Raw genomic sequence first — 24342 nt, forward strand, 5'->3', positions numbered from 1 at the left:
GGTTTTCTCCTGCCCACAGACCTGTTTTCCATATGCCCTCGAATCCAATGCTTGTGCTCCCATTTCCTTCTCCTGTTTTCCCCCAGCCCAACCACCTCACCTACAAGTCCATCCACAATCAATTCTCCCACTCCACTTGTGCAAGTCAGCCAACCCCTCCCAGATCAGAATACTGCCCCATCTTAGAAATTGCTCCAGCCCCCAGGCTGCGTACTAGTCTCCTCCCTTGCTCTGAATCCCCTCAGCTCACTGGATTTTTCTCAAGCTCAGACTTCCCTTCCCTCTCTGTTGAAGCAGGAAGCAATTGCAGTGCAGAAGACCCCAGTACCCACAGGAACTAATCTGAAATCAGCTCCTCAGAGGCATTGTTTTGCCTGCTCCGCATCTGCTCTGTCTACTATTAGAAGCCAATGTGCTGCAGTATTTCTGGAGGATATGGGCTTTGCTCCAGCCCACAGCCAGGTTCACTGCAGTCCCCTAGGAACAATTACAGCAGCTACGCTGTAACATGTGGCTGACAGGTGGGACATTTTTAGTGGGATTTCACCCCAGGACTCAACCAAACTCCAGAAGGAGACACTGTTGGGATGCTGAGATTTTATTAACCACCTTGTTCAAACTAAGTGATAAGGCTTATTTTCAGATCTCACATTAAGTTACTGCTTAGAAGTATGACAAGGGGGAGATTAAAATCCAGTGAGCAACCCCTACTGGATATCAGCAAATTTAAGGCCTAACACCTCCCTGAGAGGATTCTTTACTGCTCTGGCAGAAAGGTGACCCATAGTTACAGGTCAGGCAGTGATGCAACTCGGCATACCACAAATCACTGAATCTTTAAATCAAGAGTAGATGTTTTTCTAGTAGACCTGCTGTAGGAATTATTTTGGGGAGTTCTATGGCATGCATTATACAGGAGGCCAGACAAGGGGATTCCAAGGCTGGAAGGGATCATTGGGATCTATGACTAATACTAGTGCAAGTTTCAGGAAACATTTTATTCGACAAGTATTTCTTTATGATTCTACGAAGGTGATCAAATAAACAGCAAGACATAAAAACATGAAATAGTTAAGAGATTTTATTCTAATAGCTTTAATTACAGTGCTTGTTTGTCAAAATGAAAACTGAAACAAGTATACAAAACAGTTTGATTACTAATTGTGTATTGAAAGCATAAAGGTTTCCGCAACACTAAACAAACCAGTTCTGATAGTTCCCCAAGTTTAATGTTTTCAACAGCTCCAGCTTCTTCAGTGTTTATCAAAATACAAAAGAAAAAAGTAAAGAGATCTTTTTCTGATGGCAAATCTGAACCTTGCAGTATGAGGGATGCCCAGGGTTTTCACACATATACAGATATGGGATTGTTCCAAAATGGGATTGAATACTTCTAGAATGGAATGATTCTCCAGACTCTCATGCTTTTTTCTAGACACTATACCTAGATGTTTGGTGAATTGTTCATGGCATTTCTTATTTACGTACAGTACTTTCCGACTATAGAGCTTAGGACTGACGTAGGCTGTGCTTTCTGTGGAAAGGTTTTGCCTTCTGGAGTGGTTTACACACAAGAAAAGTACAAAACACTTCACATAGGATGTAAGAGGTTAAAAATGTGACCCTCCCAGAAATTATTCAAGTCTGATGGAAGATCACAATATCAACCTTATCTGAAGCAAAACACAGAGGTTTAAGCTGTATGAACAAATTTTCAAACTGCTCTAAACCAGTTCAAACAAACCTTTGAACACACATGCTATGAACTACAGAAAGATCCAGAGATCTAGCAGTTACATGGATCTGTATTTTAATCAGATGAAGCTTGGTTTCATTTCTGCATGGCCATGTCAAAGGAATTAAAAATCACTGGTATTCAAACTGGAATCACAGAAATTATGTCCAACATACTACTTATGTGCTCAAGTGTTTTACTTTTCTGTAGCTTTTTAAAAAATAGAGCATTCAGGTTAAAAACCAACCACCAAAATGGATCTCAACACAGATCTCACAACCCAACAGGGACAGTATTCAGCTCTATTGCACATTGACTACTGGCAACCCATATGTTAATCCGCTTAAATCCCTTCCCAGTACTAAACAGTGAGTTGATTCTTTACAATAAAAAAAGCTGAGTAATATTGCATAGGAGTACCAGAAACTGCCTCATTGGAAACAAAAACTATTTACATTAAATAAGAAACCTAACTGTTTTCAGGCTTGTATTTGCCACATTTACAGCATGGTGCAATACACACTGTGACAAAAGTAATGAAAACAGCTTCCGGCACTCAATACCACAAAGTAGCACAGTTTGCCACATTAGAGTAAAGCGAAGGGCGAAGAGGAGGAAATAAAAGGGAGGGGAGGAAAAAGAGGGAAGAGGAAGTTTTATGGTTTCATTTCTGGTTTCGGAGCTGATTGGACAACCAGTCCAGTCCTTCATAGAGACCATCTCCACTCGTGGCACAGGTTGCCTGGATATACCAGCTCCTGTGGCGAAGAGAATGGAGTCCAAGTTTGTCTGTAATTTCTGCTGCATTCATTGCATTAGGGAGGTCCTGAATGTGGGAAAACAAGAAAGTCATTTTCCACTTAGAAAAATCCTTTACATATTTCAGTTCAAGTGTTCACATATGAGAAGGTACGAAACCAAGTAATACTTCAATGAACACCAGAAGTATTTGCATAACACCTTAGTATGTAACTATCCTAACTCAATGTGAGTTTTCAGAAAAATTTAACACAAGTCAATGAAAAGTATTTATTTCATCCTATGAATGAAACTGCCCCAAAGTACTGTATTGTATAAGAAAAAGGAAGCTGGTGATGCAGAACTGAAATGCAGAATTCATTTTATTAAATGGAAAAGCAAGGATATCTAAAGATTTACCTTTTTAATTAAATTAGCAGTTACATTTTAATTTAGTAATTTTAAAGAATTTAAATTACACCTTTGAAAATCTCTGCTCTCCGGTTAAGATTCTGCTTTCTCTCAGCTGTAGATTAAAAGTAACAGCTTTCTGTTTAATCTTTTAACTTTGGTAATGTGCTTTTTAAAAAAGAGAATCTTACAGTCGGATCAAATTAGAAAAAGGGGTGGAACTCTATTCAAGCTGTCTACAATTCTGTAATTGCTGGATGCTTCTGCTAAGAGATCAGCAGCAAAATGGTTAATGCTGACATTTAAACTCACTAAGGGCTTGTCTACACTACCACGCAGGGTTGATCTAAGATATGCAACTTCAGCTATGTGAATAGTATAGCTGAAGTCCATGTACTTAGATCTACTTACCACGGTGTCTTCACTGCGGTAAGTCAATAGCTGACACTCTCCTGTCAACTCCGCTTGCGCTCCTTGTTCTGGTGGAGTACCGGAGTTGACAGGACAGTGCTCAGCAGTCGATTTATCGCATCTAGACTAGATGCGATAAATCGACTGCCGGTGGATTGATCGCTGCCCGCCAATCCAGCGAGTAGCTAGACAAGCCCTAAGATTCAGAATTAACATGTACTGAGATAAGACAGCTCACACTTCAGGGCTATTGTTTCAGGCCATCTGGGAGACCTCACAATGTCAGCTCCCATTTAGTCACGAGGTTCTCTTCACAGCTGAGGAAACGGGATTTTTCTGAAAAAACTTGAAGTGCAGTTCTGACGAGCAGGTACATTAATAGCACCCTTAACAGCTCTGCTCCCTGCCTACCTTCAGTCTTGCCTGAAGACTAACAATGACTACTTATTGCTTTTAATGGCTGTAGCCAATAAAACTGAGTCAACTGAATTCTATTCTTACACACAGAAAAGTTAATTAGTTGCATGTGTTCAAATTTGCAATACAGTTACATGAGTTTTAAGGAGGCCCTAATCTAGACCAAGCCATGCACTACTGGTGGTGATGCATGAGACAGAAAACCCAGCTAGACTGAGTCTATGGAGAGTTTGCAGAGCTTGCCATTCAATTTTTTTTTTTTTAAAGGGATACCACAAAGGCAGTCAACTGACAGAATTTTTGTATCTATTACAAGGGACACCAAAATTTACCATAACTAATGAATTAGATAACCTATCTTCAGGTTACTGTATGCTTTGGCAGTATTTATTTATAGTCAGTTTCCTGATTGCATGGGGAAATTCAGACAGGTGCAATAGCAGAATACTTTTAAATTAACTTAAGTTAAGTTGGCAGCATTCTTTACTAGCAAGCTGAGAATTTGGTATGGAAATTAGTGTGACAAAAATATGAAGATTTATGATGTCACTTTGATGGAGTCAGTTTTCAGAGAAGGACCCACACTTTAAATTCAGCTGAAGCCTGTGGAGCTACAGATCAGTGTCAATATGGTATTCTACTGAGTGCCCTTTCAGTCTCTCACTAAGGAACGTTGAAGACTGCCATATCGCAGTGTACCAAACATTTTTACCCAACTATTTCATGACTTCAGAATTTTTTTTTTTAAATAGAAGCCTTTAACTCATACCTGTTTGTTAGCAAACACTAGTAAGACAGCATCTCTCAGCTCATCTTCTGCCAACATTCTCATAAGCTCTTCTCTGGCCTCATTCACTCGTTCTCTGTCATTACTGTCAACCACGAAAATCAAACCTATAAAACAAAAACAATCATTACAAAAAACCCAACTAGCTGCACACCAGAAATTCTCCTTTTAAAAAAATCCTAGTTTTTTTCAGGTCGGGGTGGGGGGGAAGGGTTGGGGAACAATCAAGTATTTTGAAGGTTTAACAGAAGATAAAGCAAACAGCTTATTGATACGTACGTACCACTTTGTGTGTCTCTAGGTACTAGAACGTCTTTTGTCTGAGATAACGACAAATCCCAGCAAATGCTGACTATGCATAGATTTTCTCCCAATTTTGGACCAAGAACAGATTTCAAATTACACACAGAACTAAAACTACAAAAATATTTTCACACAGTGTAAGTTCTCTTAAAGAATTGTTATAGGGCAGGAGAGTTGCTACAAGACTTGTATTTTACATGCTTTAACATCAATTCCTCTAGTTATCTCATGTCCTTCACGCCTGGTTTTATGTTAGCTCTGTAGTAGATGACAAGTACTTAAAAAGGAGCATATTTTCTCCATTAGTTTAAAAGCAGATTTTCAACTCTTCCAGAGGAAAGAATTCTGAACCCTGGTTTTGACAGGCAAGCAAAACAGCTGATTCTCAAGTGTTTTAAAGGAGCAACTGTTGTCATTTTTACATCTACGTTAATCTAATTTGGGAACTGAAACAAACACACTGAAGTTTTGGATTGGTACCCACTTACCAAACCCTTGAATGGACAGTTTTTTGATGCTTTGGCTTATGTTTTCATGTAGTAAGCAATTCAGGAAAAAAAAAAGTTTAACACACAAGTTTCTTTACTATAGATAGTCATTTAACTGAGGACCCACCTTGTGTATTCTGGAAATAATGGCGCCAGAGAGGTCTGATCTTATCCTGACCACCTACATCCCACACTGTGAAACTAATGTTCTTGTATTCTACTGTTTCTACATTGAAACCTGAAATAGAAATGGTGACAAAAAAAATTGATCAAGCAGGAAAATATATACTACTGTCTCCAATTCATGCTCAGAAGTAACCATAAAAGACAAGTATATGAAGTTGAATTTAGATGCTTTCACACTTTTCCTCTCAAGACCTCAACATGGTTAAGAGCTGTTTCTCTTACCTTCTGAAGTCCCCTAAAAATAGACAGTAATGAGTGTGTATGAATGGCTCCGCAACTGAAACTTCTGCGGCTGGAACTGTAAGAGGAACTAAAAGGACTTTTAAATATATTCCTTCCTACCTTACCTTCAGATTTTATTGATTTGATTCTAACCTCTGACCATTCCATCTCCCCAGAAGAGCCACTCTGTTTTTCCACCCCTACCCCCACCCCCCCAAATGATTTATGTTTGTGGTGCCCTTAGCATAGAAAAGTTAGACAAACTTCCCCAGCCTATTAAAAGTTGCTCCACACACTGGCCAGAAGGAAGGAATGGAATTAAAAGCAGTCATATGCTAAGTTCTCTGTAAACTGTGCGGCCACATGGCAGGCTATCAAGGGCCATGCAAGTGTGCAACCACAGGGGCCCTAGCCCCGGAGCTGCCGCGGCCGGGAAAAGGTGCCTCTCCCCAGGCCTGCTGCAGCAAGATAGGGCATGGGGGGGGAGAGGGAAAGAAAGGTCCTTCCCCTCCACCGCAGCCTGCACCCCAACCCCCTCATCCCTAGCCAGAGCCCCCCTGCACCCCAACTCCCTGCCCCAGACCTGAGCCCTGTTCCACACCTCAACCCTCTGCAACCTGCACCCCAACCCCCAGCCCTCTCCCCACTGCATCCCAACCCTCTGCCCCCTCCCACACTCTGAACCACTGGGCCCCACCCCCGCCACACATCACCTCCATATTGGTGCACACAACAAAATTCATTCCGCACATGGATGTAAAAAATTAGAGGGAACATTGGTCATAGGTTCTCTTCTCCTCCCAGGCCTAAAGAGGTAACTGCTTCCACCCCAACCCTTCAGAGGTGAAGTGTCACTAGAGCCAAGTCAGGATGCAGCACTGCAACCGAGCCACGAAACCAGCAAAGCACATGACGGACTCAAGACACCGAAGTATGTGAACAATGTGCCACAGGGATCAGAATCTCAAAAAGGTTAAAAAAGCAAGCAAAATGTAAATATCTTACCTATAGTAGGGATAGTAGTTACTATTTCACCAAGTTTAAGTTTGTACAAAATAGTGGTCTTTCCTGCAGCATCCAGACCAACCATAAGAATACGCATTTCTTTTTTGCCAAAAAGGCCTTTGAAGAGGTTAGCAAAAATATTTCCCATGCTTGAAATATGGTGTTCCCGCACTGGCCAATGAAATCTAGAGAGAAGAAATTCAAGACAATTAAAACATAAGAATGGTTATATTGGGTCAGACCAATGGTCCATTTGGCTCAATATCCTGTCTTCTAACAGTGGCTTCACAGGAAATGAACAGAACAGGGCAGTAATTGAGTGATCAATCCCCTGTTGTTCAGCCCCAGATTCTGCCAGTCGGAGGCTTAGGGACACCCAGAACACGGGGTTGTGTCCCTGACAATCTCAGCTAGTAGCCATTGATGGACCAATCCTCTGTCAACTTATTCAGTTCTTTCTGGAACCCAGTTATACTTTTGGCCTCCACAACATCCCCAGCAATGAGTTCCACAGGTTAACTATGCACCGTGTGAAGTAGTACTGCCTTATGTTTTTTTTAAACTTGCAGCATATTAATGTCAGTGGGTGATCCCTGATTCTTGTGTTCTGTGAAGGGGTAACTAGCACTTCCTAATTCATTTTCTCCACACCAGTCATGATTGTATAAGCCTCTATCATAACCTCCTTAGTCATCTCTTCTAAACTGAAGGGTCCCAGTCTTTTAATCTCTCCTCACATAGAAACTAATAATTTTTGTTGCCCTTCTCTATCTTTTTTGAAACAGGGTGACCAGAACTGCATGCAGTATTCATGGTGTGGGCGTACCATGGATTCATCTAGTGGCATTATGACATTTTCTGTCTTATTACCTATCCTTCTCCTAATGGTTCCTAATATTGTTCGCTTTTTTGACTATCGTCACACATGGAACAGATGTTTTCAACCTAGGATGACTCCAAGATCTTTGAGTGGTAACAGCTAATTAAAACCCCATTTTATATGTACAGTTGAGATGTTTTCCAAAGTGCATTACTTTGCATTTATTAACACTGAATTTCACCTTCCATTTTGTTGCCCAGTCACTAAGTTTTGTGAGATCCTTTTGTAAATCTTCCCAGTCAGCTTTTGACTTAGCTATCTTGAGTAATTTTTATTGTCTGTAAATCTTTGCCACCTCACTGTTTCTCTTTCCAGAAAGTTTATGTATTGAACAGCACTGGTTCATGTACAGATCCTTGGGGGACTCTGCCATTTACCTCTCTCCACTGTGAAAACCATTTATTCCTAACCTTTGTTTCCTATTTTTAACCAGCTACTGATCCATTAGAAGACCTTTCCTCTTATCCCATGAGTGCTTACTTTGCTTAAAAGCCATGGAGACTGACTTTGTCAAAAGCTTTCTAAAAGTCCCAGTACACCATATTCACTGGCTCACCCTTGATACATTTGCAGACACCCTCAAAGAACTCTAACAGATTGGTGAGACATAATTTCCCATTATACAAGCCACACAGACTCTTCTCCAGCATACTGAGTCCATTTATGTGTCTGACAATTTTGTTCTTTACTCTATTTTCAACCCATTTGACTGGTACTGAAGTTAGGCTGACCGCCTTGTAATTGCCAGGACTGTGTTAGTATCCTGCAGTCATCTGGTACAGAGGCTGATTTATGCAAAAGGTTACATACCACAATTAGTAGTTCTGCAATTTCATATTTGAGTTTCTTCAGAACTCTTGGGTGAATACCATCTGGTCTTATGTACAAGTTACTGCATGTATAACTACTGACAACATTCTTCATAGTAACATGGGCTAAGAACAGCTATAGACTAGCAGCTGAACACAAATTCTAACAAAAGCTGTCAGGAGCTCATGGTCTTTTCAGGATTTTAAAAATGCACTGGATACAGATTAGTGGTTTTTTTAAACTGTTTTGCCTAACTACGGAAAATGCAAGGACTTTGACAAATGGGGGAAAAGGTAGTCCTAATTATAAGATAGCTACCATAAGTAGTCCTGAATCTTTTGTTAGTGTGCTTATGCTATATCTTTCAATTACTGACATACTCAGCATCACCATCCTTTTCCAATGCTGAAAAGTTATACAAAAGCTAAGTATTAATTTTTAGTGAAAGAAAACATTAAAGTGTACGTGATTTATCAACATGAACACCACACTTGACTACTTCATCGTGCCTCAACGCTTTGTGTGGGTTACTCATAGCACATATATTACCTCAAAATGATAAATATATCATTCACTCTAAGCTGACTAAAAGATGTTAAGACCTGGGCTGCCTTTTTTTTTTTTTTTAAAAAACACAAACACTACTCTGTTCACTAAACAAAGACATGGGAAGTGACAAATCCCCGACACAGCCCACCATGCTTCCCTGCTCTTTAACAGTTGCTTCCCTCCTCACCAGCGGATTGATTTATACGAGGAAGCCAATTTGCAGTGTGAACATATTGGTTGAGGCTTTGCTAAACACCAAACCCGCATCTTTGAGACAGACAATCTTCTCAAAAGTAGATCAACTGGTTTTATTGAAACTTCCTAGGAGATATCATTGACTGTTGGTCAAGATTGGGTACGCAAAAGTATCAGTCAAAAGGACAATATGAGAAAATGGTGGTGGTGTTAATCATTCTACTCTAATCCTATCTACAAGTGAGCACTGAAGTTGCGATGAAAGCGGAAGACCAAAAAAAGAGCTCAGAATATGATTCTTTAGGATTTGAGGAAACTAGTGCTCTGAAACTGTTAAAATATAAGACAGTTTTAACAAATATCTGCTTTTCTACTTTTAAGTCCTGACCCACAGGGTTACATTTTCAGCAAAAGCTTTGCAGTTCACCTATGTAACTGACACACCGCTATATTTCCATTAAAAGGTACATTATGTTGCTATCAGCAAATTCAGTACTATACTCTAAGGATATGCAGTGTTGTAGCTGTGTGGGTCCCAGGATATTGGCGAGACAAGGTGGGTGAAGTATTATCTTTTATCGGACCAACCTTGTCTCCCTCAACAACAGAAGTTGGTCCAATAAAAGATATTACCATGTCATTCTAGGGATAGGAATTATTGCCGTTTATGGCAACAAAAAATTATTCTTTTCTAATATCACTGTATGTTGCATTCAACTGAAAACAGCATCCAAGACAAATTTTACCAGAGAGAAAGGGTAAGAACTTTAAATTTAAAAACAAAAGCTTAACATTTTTATGTTCCTTAACTAGTAGATGGTGACACTGCATTACATTGAACTGGTGACATAATTCACTTTGTTACTGTTTTGCCTGGAAACTGAGGTCTCAAATGTACATTGATATATGCAGAGATGACCATCACGAATGGAAAAGTTAACTTAAAATTAAGGTATACATTTTCGAACAAAAAAGGCAGCAGGAATATATAGTCATAAACGGCATGATTTTTAGAGGATTTCTGTTTACTACAATAAGCCAAATTCTTTATATAATATGATGTGTACTCTGTTAACACATTACCAATGAATCGGTCATCTGAAAGTTTACTGCACATGTGCAGTAAGCAAGGGAGACTTAAGACTGTCCCTCGAATTTAAGAAACTCTTAAGATAGTCCATGTCACAAAACTCAATTTCCTTTTGATGACTAAAACATGTCAGTTATTACACTTCCCCACCCCCAAAATACTTAGCAATGAGTAATGCAAAGAGACCAGAATCTACCTTGAGTTGTTTAGCAATGTGTTAAGAATAGTATAGTTTCGCTGCAAAACTCACTGAAGGTTCTCAGCAATTATGTTCTTAAAAATGATGTTCTAGTCGATACATTTTTAACCAAAGTTTTAAAAATAATTGTGGAATTACTGAATATTACTGAAGCCAATATATAAATATCTGAAGTTAGACTAAATATGACTCAGTGTAGCGCCCAAAAAAGATTTGCGCATCCCAGTGCCCTCTGTCAAAGGGATCCTTATTTAGTCTCAGAATGATCAAGAAGCTATCACACTCTTTCACACAGAGATAGACTAAAGTTTAGGATCGGCAGAGTGGGATGCTTCTGTTGCACCACTGTCCATGTTTGTTTTCAGTCTCGAGGGCTGTCATTCTGGAATCTTTCACCAACATTTAATTCACTTAAGTTTAATAAGATGTGGCGTGGAAACTGTCTTTAGTGTTAGGTTTACTTCCAGTTAAAATTTGTTTTATTGTCATAGTTAAAAAGAGATGCTTTCTCTTAAGAAACCTTAATGCTTTCATATTCCTATAAAGCCAAAATATTGAGCTACTGGAGAGAACTGTAGTTCAACTTATGAATGTTGTATCACACAGAAAGATTATGGCATGACTCATTTGCAAAGGAATGCATTTCCTTCTTTCTAGAGCCCCCATTTCCTCAAAACACTGTCACCAGTCTTCCAGACAAGAACAGGAGATGCCTCCTTTCGCAGCAGACAATGTCAATCCTTATTTGGTGAGGGCAGTGAATGACAGGAAGCATTCCACTGGGCAGGAGTGTGCTGCCTCCACAGCAGATCCCTATACCAGACTAAAAAAAAAAAAAAAAAAGAGATTTGGACTTTATTTTGTTACATAGGCATTTATAACTACACCCCTGCTGGAGGGCTGAGTACCACCACCATTAGGCTACTTTACAAGCCCTGTAAAGAAGTGGAGTAAATTTTTAAAAAATATTTTACATGTTTAAAGACATAACTGAATTTAGGTTATGACTATCTTGACGGCAGCCATTTAAAATTGGATACTCAGTTAACATGTAGTTGAGATTCTTAATGTCTTCCCATGCCTCAAAAGAGGCATACAATCTGTGGTTGTCTTACAGTAACAAGTTTCTATGGGCAGGACTTCACTACCCGCTGATCCGGCGGGTAGTGATTGATCTACTGGGGAATCAATTTATCGCATCTCATCTAGACGTGACAAATCGATCCCCAAACGCGCTCCCTGTCAACTCCGGAACTCCAGCTCGCGAGAGGGGGAAACGGAGTTGACAGGGGAGCGGCAGCAGTCGACTCGCCACCATCCTCACGGCCGGGTAAGTTGACCTAAGATACACCGACTTCAGCTATGCTATTTGTGTAGCTGAAGTTGTGCATCTTAGGTCGACCCCCCGCCCCCGTGTAGACCAGGGCTATGTTTACATTTAAATTCCATTGCTACTTCCCCTCCACAAACTATGGAGACAGGAGGATTTTCCTTGAATTCTTTTGGTGGCAGATAAGTTTGTGCTCCCCATTTAAGCCTAAATTAGAACTATCATCCTCCTCAGTAGTTTTATGACATCCACCTTTCTATTAAACTTCAGATTTTTACACTTTTCACTATGTCTCCATTTTAAATGATCTTTTCTAGTGAATATAAACTTAGCTCCTCTCTCTCCTTGGATACAATGTATGCTTTACCACAATTGTTACCCAGTTCTGTGTCTTGTCCAATATTCTCTATAGCAGCACCCAAACTGTACACAATACGTGAGCATATAGCTGTAGTCCTTTTAATGGCATAAAAATATTTACCAATCTAGTTTTCATCTGTGTAAAAGTCAGAACTTGAAACATTTACTAGGCACCCATTAGACAGAAGCAAGACTTACCAGTAGCAATGCTCTATAGAGAAACCCAGCTACAAACCTGCGTTAATTATGCAATTCCTGGTGCTATTCCTGCTTGGGGTTTCTTTTGTATTTGCCTCTGGCTAGATGTCAGATAAACTTACCCCCTACCATGGCTGCTGGAAGGAGGGAAGCTTCTATTATTTTACGCCTCTTCCAGTCTCCAGTTCCTCTTTTGTCTCCTTCCACTAACTCATCTTCCAGTTTGTATCAATCAGCATAACTTCCATTCTCTCACCACCCTATAATCTCTCTCTCTTTTTTTTTTTTTTTTAAAGACAGGCTTTAGTGCTATTTTTACATATTATTGTTAATGGAAGAGATTCAGTCATGCCTTCTGTATCTTCATGTGTCTGTATAGCGCAAAGTATAACAGGGACGTAATTGTGACTGGGGCATCTTGCACTACAGTAATATAAACTGTCTTCTAGTTCTTTCCCCTGGCACATCTACTTATGAAGACCACCAGCCTAACTATTAACACTGACAATTTCTGAATAGCTATTCTCCACCCCATATGGCGAGACCCTTACCCAAAAAGGCCCATGAAAAGTATGTTTACATTGCAACTAAATATCCATGGCTGGCCCATGTCAGCTGACTAGGGCTCACTGGGCAGTTTAACTTCAGTATAGATGACTGGGCTGGAGCCCAGATGTCTGCACTGCAATTAAACAGCCCTGCAGCCGGAGCTCCTTGAGTCAGTCAGCTGACACGGGCCAGCCACGCATGTATACTGTGCAGACATACCAGTGTCTTCTCATTCTCTTGCCTCTTCCAGATGTCTGGATGTGTGCCATTACGTGTCTTACCTGAGAAAAGGCAAACTATACTAAAGTGAGTCTTAACTACCCAATATATGGCCTATTCTTAAGTAAAGAATCTTGCTTTACTCCGGTTTCCTTTTCCCCAACTCTAGCAGAGACCCCAAATATTAGCTCTGTTAACAGTTTGACAGTCCGTGCGAAGCTAGTTCGGTGGCCTCTGCCTAGTTCCCACTGCACGGGTGTAACCTCCCCAAGTAGTTCATCCAGGGCTTGTCTTCACGACAGAAGTTACCTTAATGTGGTTTACCCTTGTCTTCAAATGCAGCCAAACCACACTCAGCACCACCCGCTGTCAGCAATAGGCAGGTTTTGTACATAGGCAAGTCCCCAGCTAGCATCCTCAGAAGAGGTGCAAGAGAATTAACAGATTCTGTTGTTCTATCGCCTGTAAGGTACGGCCCTCCAGGTCAGGGTTGCTTTTACAGATTGAGCTGCTGCTAAATGTGCCAACCGCATTTTGTAGACATGACTGACATCCATGGAGGCTGAAACCTAGTACCATTCACCAGCTCTGAATATGCCTTTGCTACCCTTACTCCTGTTTTGCTGCTCATTAGGCCCAGTCCTGGACTACATTCAAACTTATGTTGGTATAACTCCATCCCTTAGGTGAAAATCCACACCCGAGTGATGTAGTTATACGGACTAAACCCCTGGTGTAGACAAAATTATGTCAATGGGAGGGCTCCTCCCGTCAACTTAGCTATTGCCACTCAGGGAAGTGGCATACCTACACCGAAAAAGAGATGCTCTTCTGTGTCGTAGGTAGAGTCTTCACTAAGTGCTACCGGGGCAGCTGCATCGTTGTAAGTGTAGACGCGCCCTGAACACTACAGAGCACACCCTTACTCTGATGTTGCATTCTATAGCACCTCCCATAAGGTTTGCACAGTGGCAGAAACCTGTTATTCAGGTTCAGTTAAGATGTTGCGTGTCACTGGTAAGCAGTAAGAGGAACAAAGACTCATTTCTGGGTAAGACTGCAAATTTATACCAGGAAGCACAATATATCTCAAACTTCAGGTACATTTCTAGCAAGTGATGTATGTTAGGTAAAGTCATAGCAAAGTTAAAATTAGAGTGACTGAGTCTTATAGTAATGCTTTTACTATGCAGAATTCATTTTAGAAGTTTGCTCAAGTGGTATATGGCACCACTGACAAATGTTAACCTTTAAGCATTACATTATCGAAAATAAAAGGGACATGACTAAAAGGTACGTTTAGTAGTGTTCTATACTTTAGCATCCATACCAGTTTTAATAGCATTTTATTTTACTTGCGTGCCTTTAGAAATTCAGTATGTTCCTCCTTTTGCTGCTTATATGCTATCCAATAGTTGTTGAATAAAGCCAGTCTACTAATTTTAATTCAAACTATGCTGTAAATAATCTGCCAAGAAAAGTGTGTATTTTTACTGATGTTTTAACTGGGATTTAAGATCTTTGAAAACTGGAATGCAGTCTTTTAGTCTTTCATGGCACAGTTCCATTTGGCCATGTACAACTGATTCAACTTTATTGACTAAATAAAAAAGCAATTGTGATGTAAGTCGCCATTTCCTGTAATTTCACACTGTTTTAACGAAAAGATATTGTAGAATGCGTTAAGGCAGGGGTTCTCAAACTGGGGGGTGCCAAGGTTATTACATGGGGGGTCGCAAGCGGTCAACCTCCACCCCAAACCCCACTTTGCCTCCAGCATTTATAATGGCGTTAAATATGTAAAAATGTGTTTTTAATTTATTAGGGGGCGGTCGCACTCAGAGGCTTGCTATGTGAAAGGGGTCACCAGTACAAAAGTTTGAAAACCACTGTGTTAAGGCAATAGGGTGGGGAAAAACCTGGATATCCAACATCCTTCTGCCATTTTCACAATTTGAGTAGTAGAATGTTAAATGCAAAACCAAAATATTTACATCTGTGCTCCTCCATAACCACACTCACATGGAGCTTCAGCAGTAATTAAACTGGTGTTACACATGTCCACTGTTTCAAACCATGGCAAGAAAAGCTACTGGGCAGGAGTATAAGCATCTTGCTCACAAACTGTCTTCTACTACTGATGATGACCAACATAGAAAAGATGGAAAGGCACTGCTAGCAAATAAGACTGACTGCAGAAAAGCTTAATTCCCTACTTCAGAGTACAAACATGCCATGTCTGTTAAAGAGAAAGCAGCTGTAAGGAAGGCATTCTAAAGACTTGCTAAACCCTTAGCCAGCACTAGCAGTTTCAGCTATTTTTCCTTTAGCTTTTTCTTCCAATAGCTACAACTGGTAAAGAGTATCATTAATGTACACACATTCTTGTGCACCATAACATGCTATTTACAATATAACTAGTTAAAATGCCTCCTTTGTATAAAAGATTGACCATATTGAAGCCAAAGCACTATCGGTCTGAAATGTAATATTAAACTTGTGATTTCAGATATGTATTTAAAATATTTTTCACAGCAGTCCTTTTCTCCATCCCCAACCGCCTATGTTAGCTTTCTTGTCAACAGTATAACCAAAATGTAATTCTAGAAACTGCTTCTTGTGTCCAAATGTTTTGCCAGCTACTTAAATGCTTAATGGGCACGAATGACAGGTTTATGGACCAATTTCCGCCCCCCCCCAACATATCAAAGGCACTCTTCCTCATTGAAGACTAAGTAAAATTTATATTTGCATGGACTTATACGACATGCTAACAAATGCACAGAGTAAAGAAGAACAGTTTTACCCAACCTCTTTAGTTTTCCTTGGTGTGCCTTTGACCTGTAAAGTACTGTTTAGATGTTGGGTCATTTCTAACTTTCACAGGGATAAACCATCTTAGAAGTTTTAGTGCCAACGTAATCTAGCAGCATAGTATTTCACACCTGAAATGGATATATAGCCAATTAAACAAACCTTCATGCTTTCGTACTTGAAGAATGTTTCCTTTAGCTTAAAATGTTCTACTGCAGCAAATTTTAAAAATAGCTCCTGATCAGAATACTGTCAACTATGTAACTAAACACATGACTATTCAACAGTTATACCTAACTATTTGTAGAAGTTGTTTACTGGCCTTTCACCTATGAAGCAAAGGATGAAAGATGGCTAAATAGCAAGTAGTTGTAGCCAACCCAACGAATTCTTTGAAGCTGGAATAGTTTTGGATTTCTAATTTCTTCTACTGAAATCAAGACTACTACTTTCAAGATATTATTTACAGGACTAAAATTAAGCATAAGTTTTAGATATAGAAGTCATGTTAATTTTCAGAATTTTTAGTCTAAGTATGTATCATCATCGGCAATCTAACTTTCTATGAAGTCTTAGAATTAAAGATGAGTCATGTACAGAGTATTTAAAGATGAGCTGCAAAACAAGAGATGGTATTTAATACTCTCACCATGATGTATTAAGACTACCTCTACACTCCTCCTCTGCCCTTCCACCAACAACTTGTTACAATATATTAAGCCCTCTGTTCTCCTTAATGGAGGTATTTGGTAAGATCTGTTGTGCATCTTAAATGGTTGATTGCACATAATGCCATAACCAGAGCGGCAACTTTCCCTATCTCCAACTGAAAGGGGTGGGATGCTGAGTTTGGAAAAGAAAGGAAAAACAGTTAAAAAGTTACAGTATCTTGGTTACTTACCAACCAACACAAGGAAAGCAGAGACCTGACATTCCTGATGTTTCTAACATAAAATAAACCATTCCTTCTGGAAAAAGCCAATAAAAAGCTGTCTATAAAGACATGGTACAGTAAAGGGAATTCTGTCTCTGCTTCACAGTTCAGCTTTAAGAATTCCCCTCTGTGCCCATTTGAAGTGATTCTTCTTCATGGTACCACAAGAGCCATCAAAATGTATTCTTTTCTTGCTAAGCATAACTGAAGATTGATCTAAATGTGGCTTTCATGCTCTCCAAGACTTGATGAACAGGGCACTCTACGAAACTAGATGAAGAGTCATGCAGAGCAGACAATGCCAGTCCCCAGATGGGCTGGATGAAAACATGTATACTGTAAGTTATTTTCAACCAAGAGTCGCAGCTAAGCCTTTTAAAAAAAATGTTGAGCGCCACAACAACTTCTCTGCCAAACTACCATACAAGAGCAGCTAAATATCAGGACCAAATAAATGCAATGTTGCAGGTGCTGAACACAGCTTGGCATGTCTTCAAATCAAGATGATGTTCTTCATTGACGGCAGATCTTACTTGCGACTTTGGCCACAGCTTCTCAATTGCTTCTGCACAAGAATGAAACATGACTCCTAAGGAACACGAGTTCACCTAAATTCCATCACATCTCTTCTGTCGGTTACAATTTAAGTAGGCAGGTGAAAGTAAGTTCTGGGGCGAGACCTTCTTCACACTGTGTGTTCGTATGGCGCTTAGCATAATGGGGCCCCTATGTGCTACTGTAATAGAAATAGGTGGGACATGAACAGTTAAATACTGCCCTAGTGCACGAAAGATTTAGTTATTCCTGCAGTAATGGGAACAGAAGTAGACTGCACAATGTTCTAGAACCCATGGAGACAAAAGGTGGACCATTTAACATTTTATTCAAAAGCCACATTAGTCTGGGGTTCTTGTTTTCAAGTTAAACCTAATGCACGAGAAGTAGTGATGCACTTCTAAGTTTCAAAAATAAAACCCTGAACCACGTTAAAATATTATGAACAGTTTGTGTATCAAGACAAAGAACAGGGATAACCCAATATTGTTTATCTAAAAAAACAGGCAAACAATTTAACATATTCCATAGTAATCCAGTGGGCTCTCAGCTTTTGGCAGCCCACATTTTTGCAAAGAGATATTAAGTTTAGAGAGGCTCATTTGGATCATTACTTCTGTATCTTCCTTTAAAAAAAGGTTGGCAAAAAATGGAAAGGAATTCACTCTACTGGAAGGAGTTAGACTACAATCATGAGATTTCTGGGCAGAAGCAGAAGGCTATTCTATTTTTTCCTTCTGGATGCCCCCAATTGCCTGAAAGAGGATGTCAGAGTTAAGTGTAGTCTCCTACCCAGTCAAGGCATATCTAAAGTAATTTGATTACAGCTTCATCTGCTTTCAAAAATGATGAAACCTAAGAACACTGTGCTCAGTCTAACCAGCAGAAAGGGTTAACTACTTCCACTTAAACAGAATGTGGCTCAGACTTACAATAGCAAAATACTTATGTAAGTTAAAACTGCTCAAGTTTTAAACTATGTCTGACATACTACCCCATCCCCATTCACTATACGAGTTCAACACTATGACTACACTCACCCTAGATACTGTGAATAAATTCAAGTTAAAGAATAAATGAAACAAGATTGGTGGCTGACATTTGACCAAATCCAAGAGCCAATGCTCAACTGACTGTTTGGATCAAGATCAGCATATGAATAGGAATTATATTAGAATTGAGACATCAGCAAAAGTAATACCATATATTCACAATGTTTTCATGTATTAGAAACAAAAATGAAATTAGATACTTGCAAGCAGCAAGAAAAACTGCTGAATAATGCAGAAAAACAGCTGTTGTAGCAGGAAGCTGATTCAAAACTTTTGCCCATCAGGACAAGGAAGAGAATGATAGCTGGGGCTAGTGGTAGCTGCATCACTAGTTCTACAGTCTCCACAAGAACAAGGCCTTTACCAGACGGGGCAGGGGGAGGAGAGAAAGGAAATGGCTATGTGAGAGAGAGCTTACAGCACCACAACTGCACCAAGGAGCTGCGCCACTGTAAGCTCTCTAATGCAGTGGTCTCCAAAGTGGGGTGCGCGCAAGACCATCCCTGGGGGTGTGCAGCAGGAGGAGAGCCGGCAGCACAGCGGCAGCAGCACTCCTGGACCTTTGATTCCTCAGCAGCACGCCGGCGGCCGCTCGGCTCTCGCCGCTCCGTCTTCGGAGGCACGCCGGCGGCCGCTCGGCTCTCGCCGCTCCGTCTTCGGAGGCACGCCGGCGGCCGCTCGGCTCTCGCCGCTCCGTCTTCGGAGGCACGCCGGCGGCCGCTCGGCTCTCGCCGCTCCGTCTTCGGAGGCACGCCGGCGGCCGCTCGGCTCTCGCCGCTCCGTCTTCGGAGGCACGCCGGCGGCCGCTCGGCTCTCGCCGCTCCGTCTTCGGAGGCACGCCGGCGGCCGCTCGGCTCTCGCCGCTCCGTCTTCGGAGGCACGCCGGCGGCCGCTCGGCTCTCGCCGCTCCGTCTTCGGAGGCACGCCGGCGGCCGCTCGGCTCTCGCCGCTCCGTCTTCGGAGGCACGCCGGCGGCCGCTCGGCTCTCGCCGCTCCGTCTTCGGAGGCACGCCGGCGGCCGCTCGGCTCTCGCCGCTCCGTCTTCGGAGGCACGCCGGCGGCCGCTCGGCTCTCGCCGCTCCGTCTTCGGAGGCACGCCGGCGGCCGCTCGGCTCTCGCCGCTCCGTCTTCGGAGGCACGCCGGCGGCCGCTCGGCTCTCGCCGCTCCGTCTTCGGAGGCACGCCGGCGGCCGCTCGGCTCTCGCCGCTCCGTCTTCGGAGGCACGCCGGCGGCCGCTCGGCTCTCGCCGCTCCGTCTTCGGAGGCACGCCGGCGGCCGCTCGGCTCTCGCCGCTCCGTCTTCGGAGGCACGCCGGCGGCCGCTCGGCTCTCGCCGCTCCGTCTTCGGAGGCACGCCGGCGGCCGCTCGGCTCTCGCCGCTCCGTCTTCGGAGGCACGCCGGCGGCCGCTCGGCTCTCGCCGCTCCGTCTTCGGAGGCACGCCGGCGGCCGCTCGGCTCTCGCCGCTCCGTCTTCGGAGGCACGCCGGCGGCCGCTCGGCTCTCGCCGCTCCGTCTTCGGAGGCACGCCGGCGGCCGCTCGGCTCTCGCCGCTCCGTCTTCGGAGGCACGCCGGCGGCCGCTCGGCTCTCGCCGCTCCGTCTTCGGAGGCACGCCGGCGGCCGCTCGGCTCTCGCCGCTCCGTCTTCGGAGGCACGCCGGCGGCCGCTCGGCTCTCGCCGCTCCGTCTTCGGAGGCACGCCGGCGGCCGCTCGGCTCTCGCCGCTCCGTCTTCGGAGGCACGCCGGCGGCCGCTCGGCTCTCGCCGCTCCGTCTTCGGAGGCACGCCGGCGGCCGCTCGGCTCTCGCCGCTCCGTCTTCGGAGGCACGCCGGCGGCCGCTCGGCTCTCGCCGCTCCGTCTTCGGAGGCACGCCGGCGGCCGCTCGGCTCTCGCCGCTCCGTCTTCGGAGGCACGCCGGCGGCCGCTTTTTTTTTTTTTTTTGCGCTTCCCCAGAGCTGGCCCTGGGGGTTCATGATTCAAAAAGTTTGGAGACGTCTGCTTTTATGTAACTGCTCTAAGCAGACAGGAGTCTCCTGTCCACTTAACTAATCCACCTCCAATGAGTAGCAGTGACTACGTCAGCAGGAACTCTCCTGCTGCCATAGTGCTGTCCACATTGGTGCTTAACTAGGCACGAGTTATGTTGCTCAGGGGGGTTGCCAATTCACACCACTGAGCAATGTAACGTATCTCGACTTAAGCTATAGTGTAGCCATAGACTATGCTGACCAAATATACCCACTGTAAAGAATCCAGAACACTACAATACTCATGAGAATGACCTACTTGATAAAATATTTCATAACAGATGATGAAACTAAAGTGTGGTTCTACTCTGAAATGTAAATATTGTCATCTCAGTGATTTTCTACTGAGCAGCTTTGATAGAAAAAAAGTCATTTTACTTAACTCCCATCATTCCAAACTCAACCAATCTTGTCATCAAGATGGGTTTCCTTCCTTCTTCCACCAATTTATGTAATAAGGGTTCTGCATGGTAATTATGCCCTTAGTTGTACCCATGCAATTCTAGTACCTAGGGACAGTTTTACACAGGGGTAACAAACACAGTGAACAATTCTGCTGAGTCACAAAAAGGAACAGAATCCTGTCCATTCCTAACTCTGCTAGCTTCAAAGCCTAAGAAACGCTCCATTTTGTCAACAGACTCAACAAGTATGACTCAGACCTACACAAAGATCTATTGAGTAAGAATGTACCACTTTTATAGTCCCTTTTCAGATAAGAATTTTTTTTAAAAAAACTTTGATAACTTTATACAAAGGGATTTGCTGATACAGACTGATGTTGAGTTTAGTAACAGACACTATATCCAATTTAAGGTTATTGAATTAGGAACCCACAGCAAATAAGTGGACACCATGATCAGTCAAGCTACCTATTTATGGGTACAACTTACCCTGCACCTGATTTTTAAAGGTGTTTCTTAACCAGTGTCCATTGCTGTAGCACCCAAAGCTGCTGAGCAGGTAGAAGTGACATTTGTTTAAACCATCTCTTGGCTTTGCTGCTCTGCCAGCGCAGAAGTATCAGTAAGTATCGCAAATGAAGACAATCAAGCCAGCCAAATTAAGAGCTTCAAGTCAGGTAAGTTTCTTCACCTTTTCATCCAGGGCTACCATTACAATAATGGCTTGGGGGAAGTAGTCAGCTCCCAAGCTTTGCAGCAATTATGGGTGTCCAGTAGAGGAAATAATGGCATCAAACCAACCCTCTAAGTACATTTTCAGAAAATCTCTTTCCTTCCATACCTACAAGCTTAATAGTATATATAATGGTACCGCTTTGAGTAGAAAGTCCACAAAGAAATAAAGAATATTTGGAGGAAAATTTAACTCCCTTAAAGGAAAGTTATGACAGGAAATACCCAAATTCAGATAAAAACCTTTTGGGTTATTAGAGTGGCAAAAACAGTAATAGAACTGTTCTGCTAAATGACCTTGGACAAATCCCTCAACTTTAAGCTTTCAATTTCTCATCTGTACAACAGGGATAATAATGCTCTTCAAAGAGGTGTTGTGAGGCTCAGTGGTTGCACAGCAAAATTCAAAATATTACCCGAATAGTTAACATTTCAGCTATAGATTAAGCTGATGGATTCAAAATAAAACTTCCGCATACACTCAGTCAACCTGAAGAATTTGCTTTGGTAGGTACCAAGTGCCAGAGTGACAAAGTCAAATACTGTGACTGGATGATTTTGTGACAAAAGTTTTAATTATACTAAGATGGGGTAAATCCAATCATGCCTCATGACCAATGAATTCTATACTACTGGTGAGATGAATTGTGGGAGAGGGTTACCTTCCTGGAGTGTCATATATGGGCCACAGATAAAAGGCAGATGGGATTTTGTAGGCCAAGAGCTAATCTGTTATAAGGAAGCCTTGCATGCAGAGTAGTGGAAGGCTGACTTCCTGGGTCACTCACCCAAGCAGTTGAGACTGGAAAGAAATCTGTTCCAGGGTAAAGACAGCAACTGTACTCTTCACCATTTCATCCCATCACACAACCCAACCCAAGCTCTACAAGAATTAAGCAATTATACCCTCAAACCTTTAATGAAGGCGCACACATCCCAGATCACGCTCCCAGGACTGGACAGTTATTAAATACCTAAAGCTAGCCAACGGTCCAAGAAAGAAAAATCCATATGCCCTGGGCCAGCTCCAAGTTACTCAGAGAGAGAGATTTGACCTGACCGCCCCCATCCAACTCCCCCACGGGGGTGGAGGGGGGGCGCGGCAGGGGGAGGATGTTGGATCTGTAGACCTGACATGGCCAAGGTTGTGGAGTTAGGTCTGTAGAGCTAGCCAGGCCAAGGTGGGAGATTCCGGACTGAGTCCCTAAAACTGGCTGGGCCGAAGTCGGGTGCCTAGGCCAGGCCCAGGCTGCAGGCGGGGGGGGGGAGAGAAAAGAGGGGGCAGGCAGGTCGAGTGCCAAGGCCGGGCCCAGGCTGCGGGTGAGGAGAAGAAAAGGGGGCAGGCAGGTCGGGTGCCTAGGCCAGGCCCAGGCTGCAGGGGGGGGGGAAAGAAGAGGGGACAGGCAGGTCGGGTGCCTAGGCCAGGCCCAGGCTGCGGGGGGGGGGGGGGGGGGGGGAAGAAAAGGGGGCAGGCAGGTCGGGTGCCTAGGCCGGGCCCAGGCTGCGGGTGAGGAGAAGAAAAGGGGGCAGGCAGGTCGGGTGCCTAGGCCGGGCCCAGGCTGCGGGGGGGGGGGGGGAAGAAAAGGGGCAGGCAGGTCGGGTGCCTAGGCCGGGCCCAGGCTGGGGCGGTGGCGGGGGGTCCCGGGGTCGGGTCCCTAGGCCGGGTCAGGGAGGCGGGACTGGAACCCCACGCGGGCAGCGACCGTTTGAACCGCTCCCCGGACCCCTTCTCGCCGCTCCCCGGCCGCCCCACGCTCCCCCGGGAGGGGCGGCCCGCGCCGCGGCCTACTGGTGCCTCCCCTCCTGGGCAACACGCCGGTCCGCCCCCGCCGCTCCCGGCAGGCCGGGCCCCGCCGCTCCCCCACCCAGCGGCCTCCACCCCCAGGCCCGGGGCGCAGCCCGGCCGCCGGCGCCGAAGGGCCCCAGGCCGCCGCGCGGGGCGGGAGGACATTGGGCCGGCGGCGCGAGGGGGATGTCGCCGCTTACCCGGCGCTGGCTGCCCCGGGCTCTGGGTCTCGTTCGGGCTCTCGCTCGGGGCCGGTTCCCTCCTGCGCTTCTCTCCCGCTCCCCGCCCAGGCTCACAAGATGGCGGCTGCGGGCAGCCACGTCAGTGCCAGGGCCGCGCGGAGCACGACGGGTAACCGAGGAGGGAAGCGGTGGGCGGGGCTCCCGCGGCGCCCCGGCTCGGCGTGCGGAAAGGGGAGGGGGCGGGGGCAGGAGCGAGGAGGTGGCGCGCGCCGAGGGGGCGGGCTCGCGGTGTCGCCGTGGCGCGCGCCGAGGGGGCGGAGCCGAGGGCCTCAGGGAGGCGCGCGCCGGGGGCGGGGCCTGGGAGGGGACGGTGGTTGTGTCCCCTGCCTTCGACCTTTGCCCGCCGGCCGGCGGCGGTGAGGGGGGCGGGATGGGACCGGCGGGGGCGGCCCCGGGGCAGAGCGGGCCGGTGCGTCCTGCTGGCGAAGCCTCCGGCGCCTGGCGACACGCGCACGCCTCGCCTCTGGGTTTACACGAGCACCTTGCACGCCTTGTGGTGACACGCACATGGCTGGTGACAGCACACCCCTTGGGGTGACACGCACAGGGCTTGTGGTGACATACGTCCCTTGTGGTGACACGCACAGGGCTAGTGGTGACAGCACACCCCTTGTGGTGATAGCACACCCCTTGTGGTGACACGCACAGGGCTAATGGTGACATACTTCCCTTGTGGTGATACCACACCCCTTGTGGTGACACGCACATGGCTTG

General features: G+C 44.5%; 1 protein-coding gene across 1 annotated transcript; it reads right to left on the reverse strand.

Annotated features, from left to right (window-relative positions):
• Positions 1 to 1059: 1059 nt before the first annotated feature.
• On the reverse strand, positions 1060 to 23736 carry ARF1 (ARF GTPase 1). The gene is made up of 5 exons (XM_084621732.1): positions 23587 to 23736; positions 6704 to 6888; positions 5418 to 5528; positions 4482 to 4606; positions 1060 to 2561 (listed from the first exon to the last, which is right to left on the reverse strand). The coding sequence occupies exons 2-5, from the start codon at positions 6849 to 6851 to the stop codon at positions 2400 to 2402; spliced, it is 546 nt and encodes a 181-aa protein (XP_084477858.1). The 5' UTR covers positions 6852 to 6888; positions 23587 to 23736; the 3' UTR covers positions 1060 to 2399.
• Between the last annotated feature and the right edge of the window lie 606 nt (positions 23737 to 24342).

The sequence above is a fragment of the Lepidochelys olivacea genome, assembly GCF_965140295.1.
Source record: "Lepidochelys olivacea isolate rLepOli2 genome assembly, chromosome: 2".
Lineage (NCBI taxonomy): Eukaryota > Metazoa > Chordata > Testudines > Cheloniidae > Lepidochelys > Lepidochelys olivacea.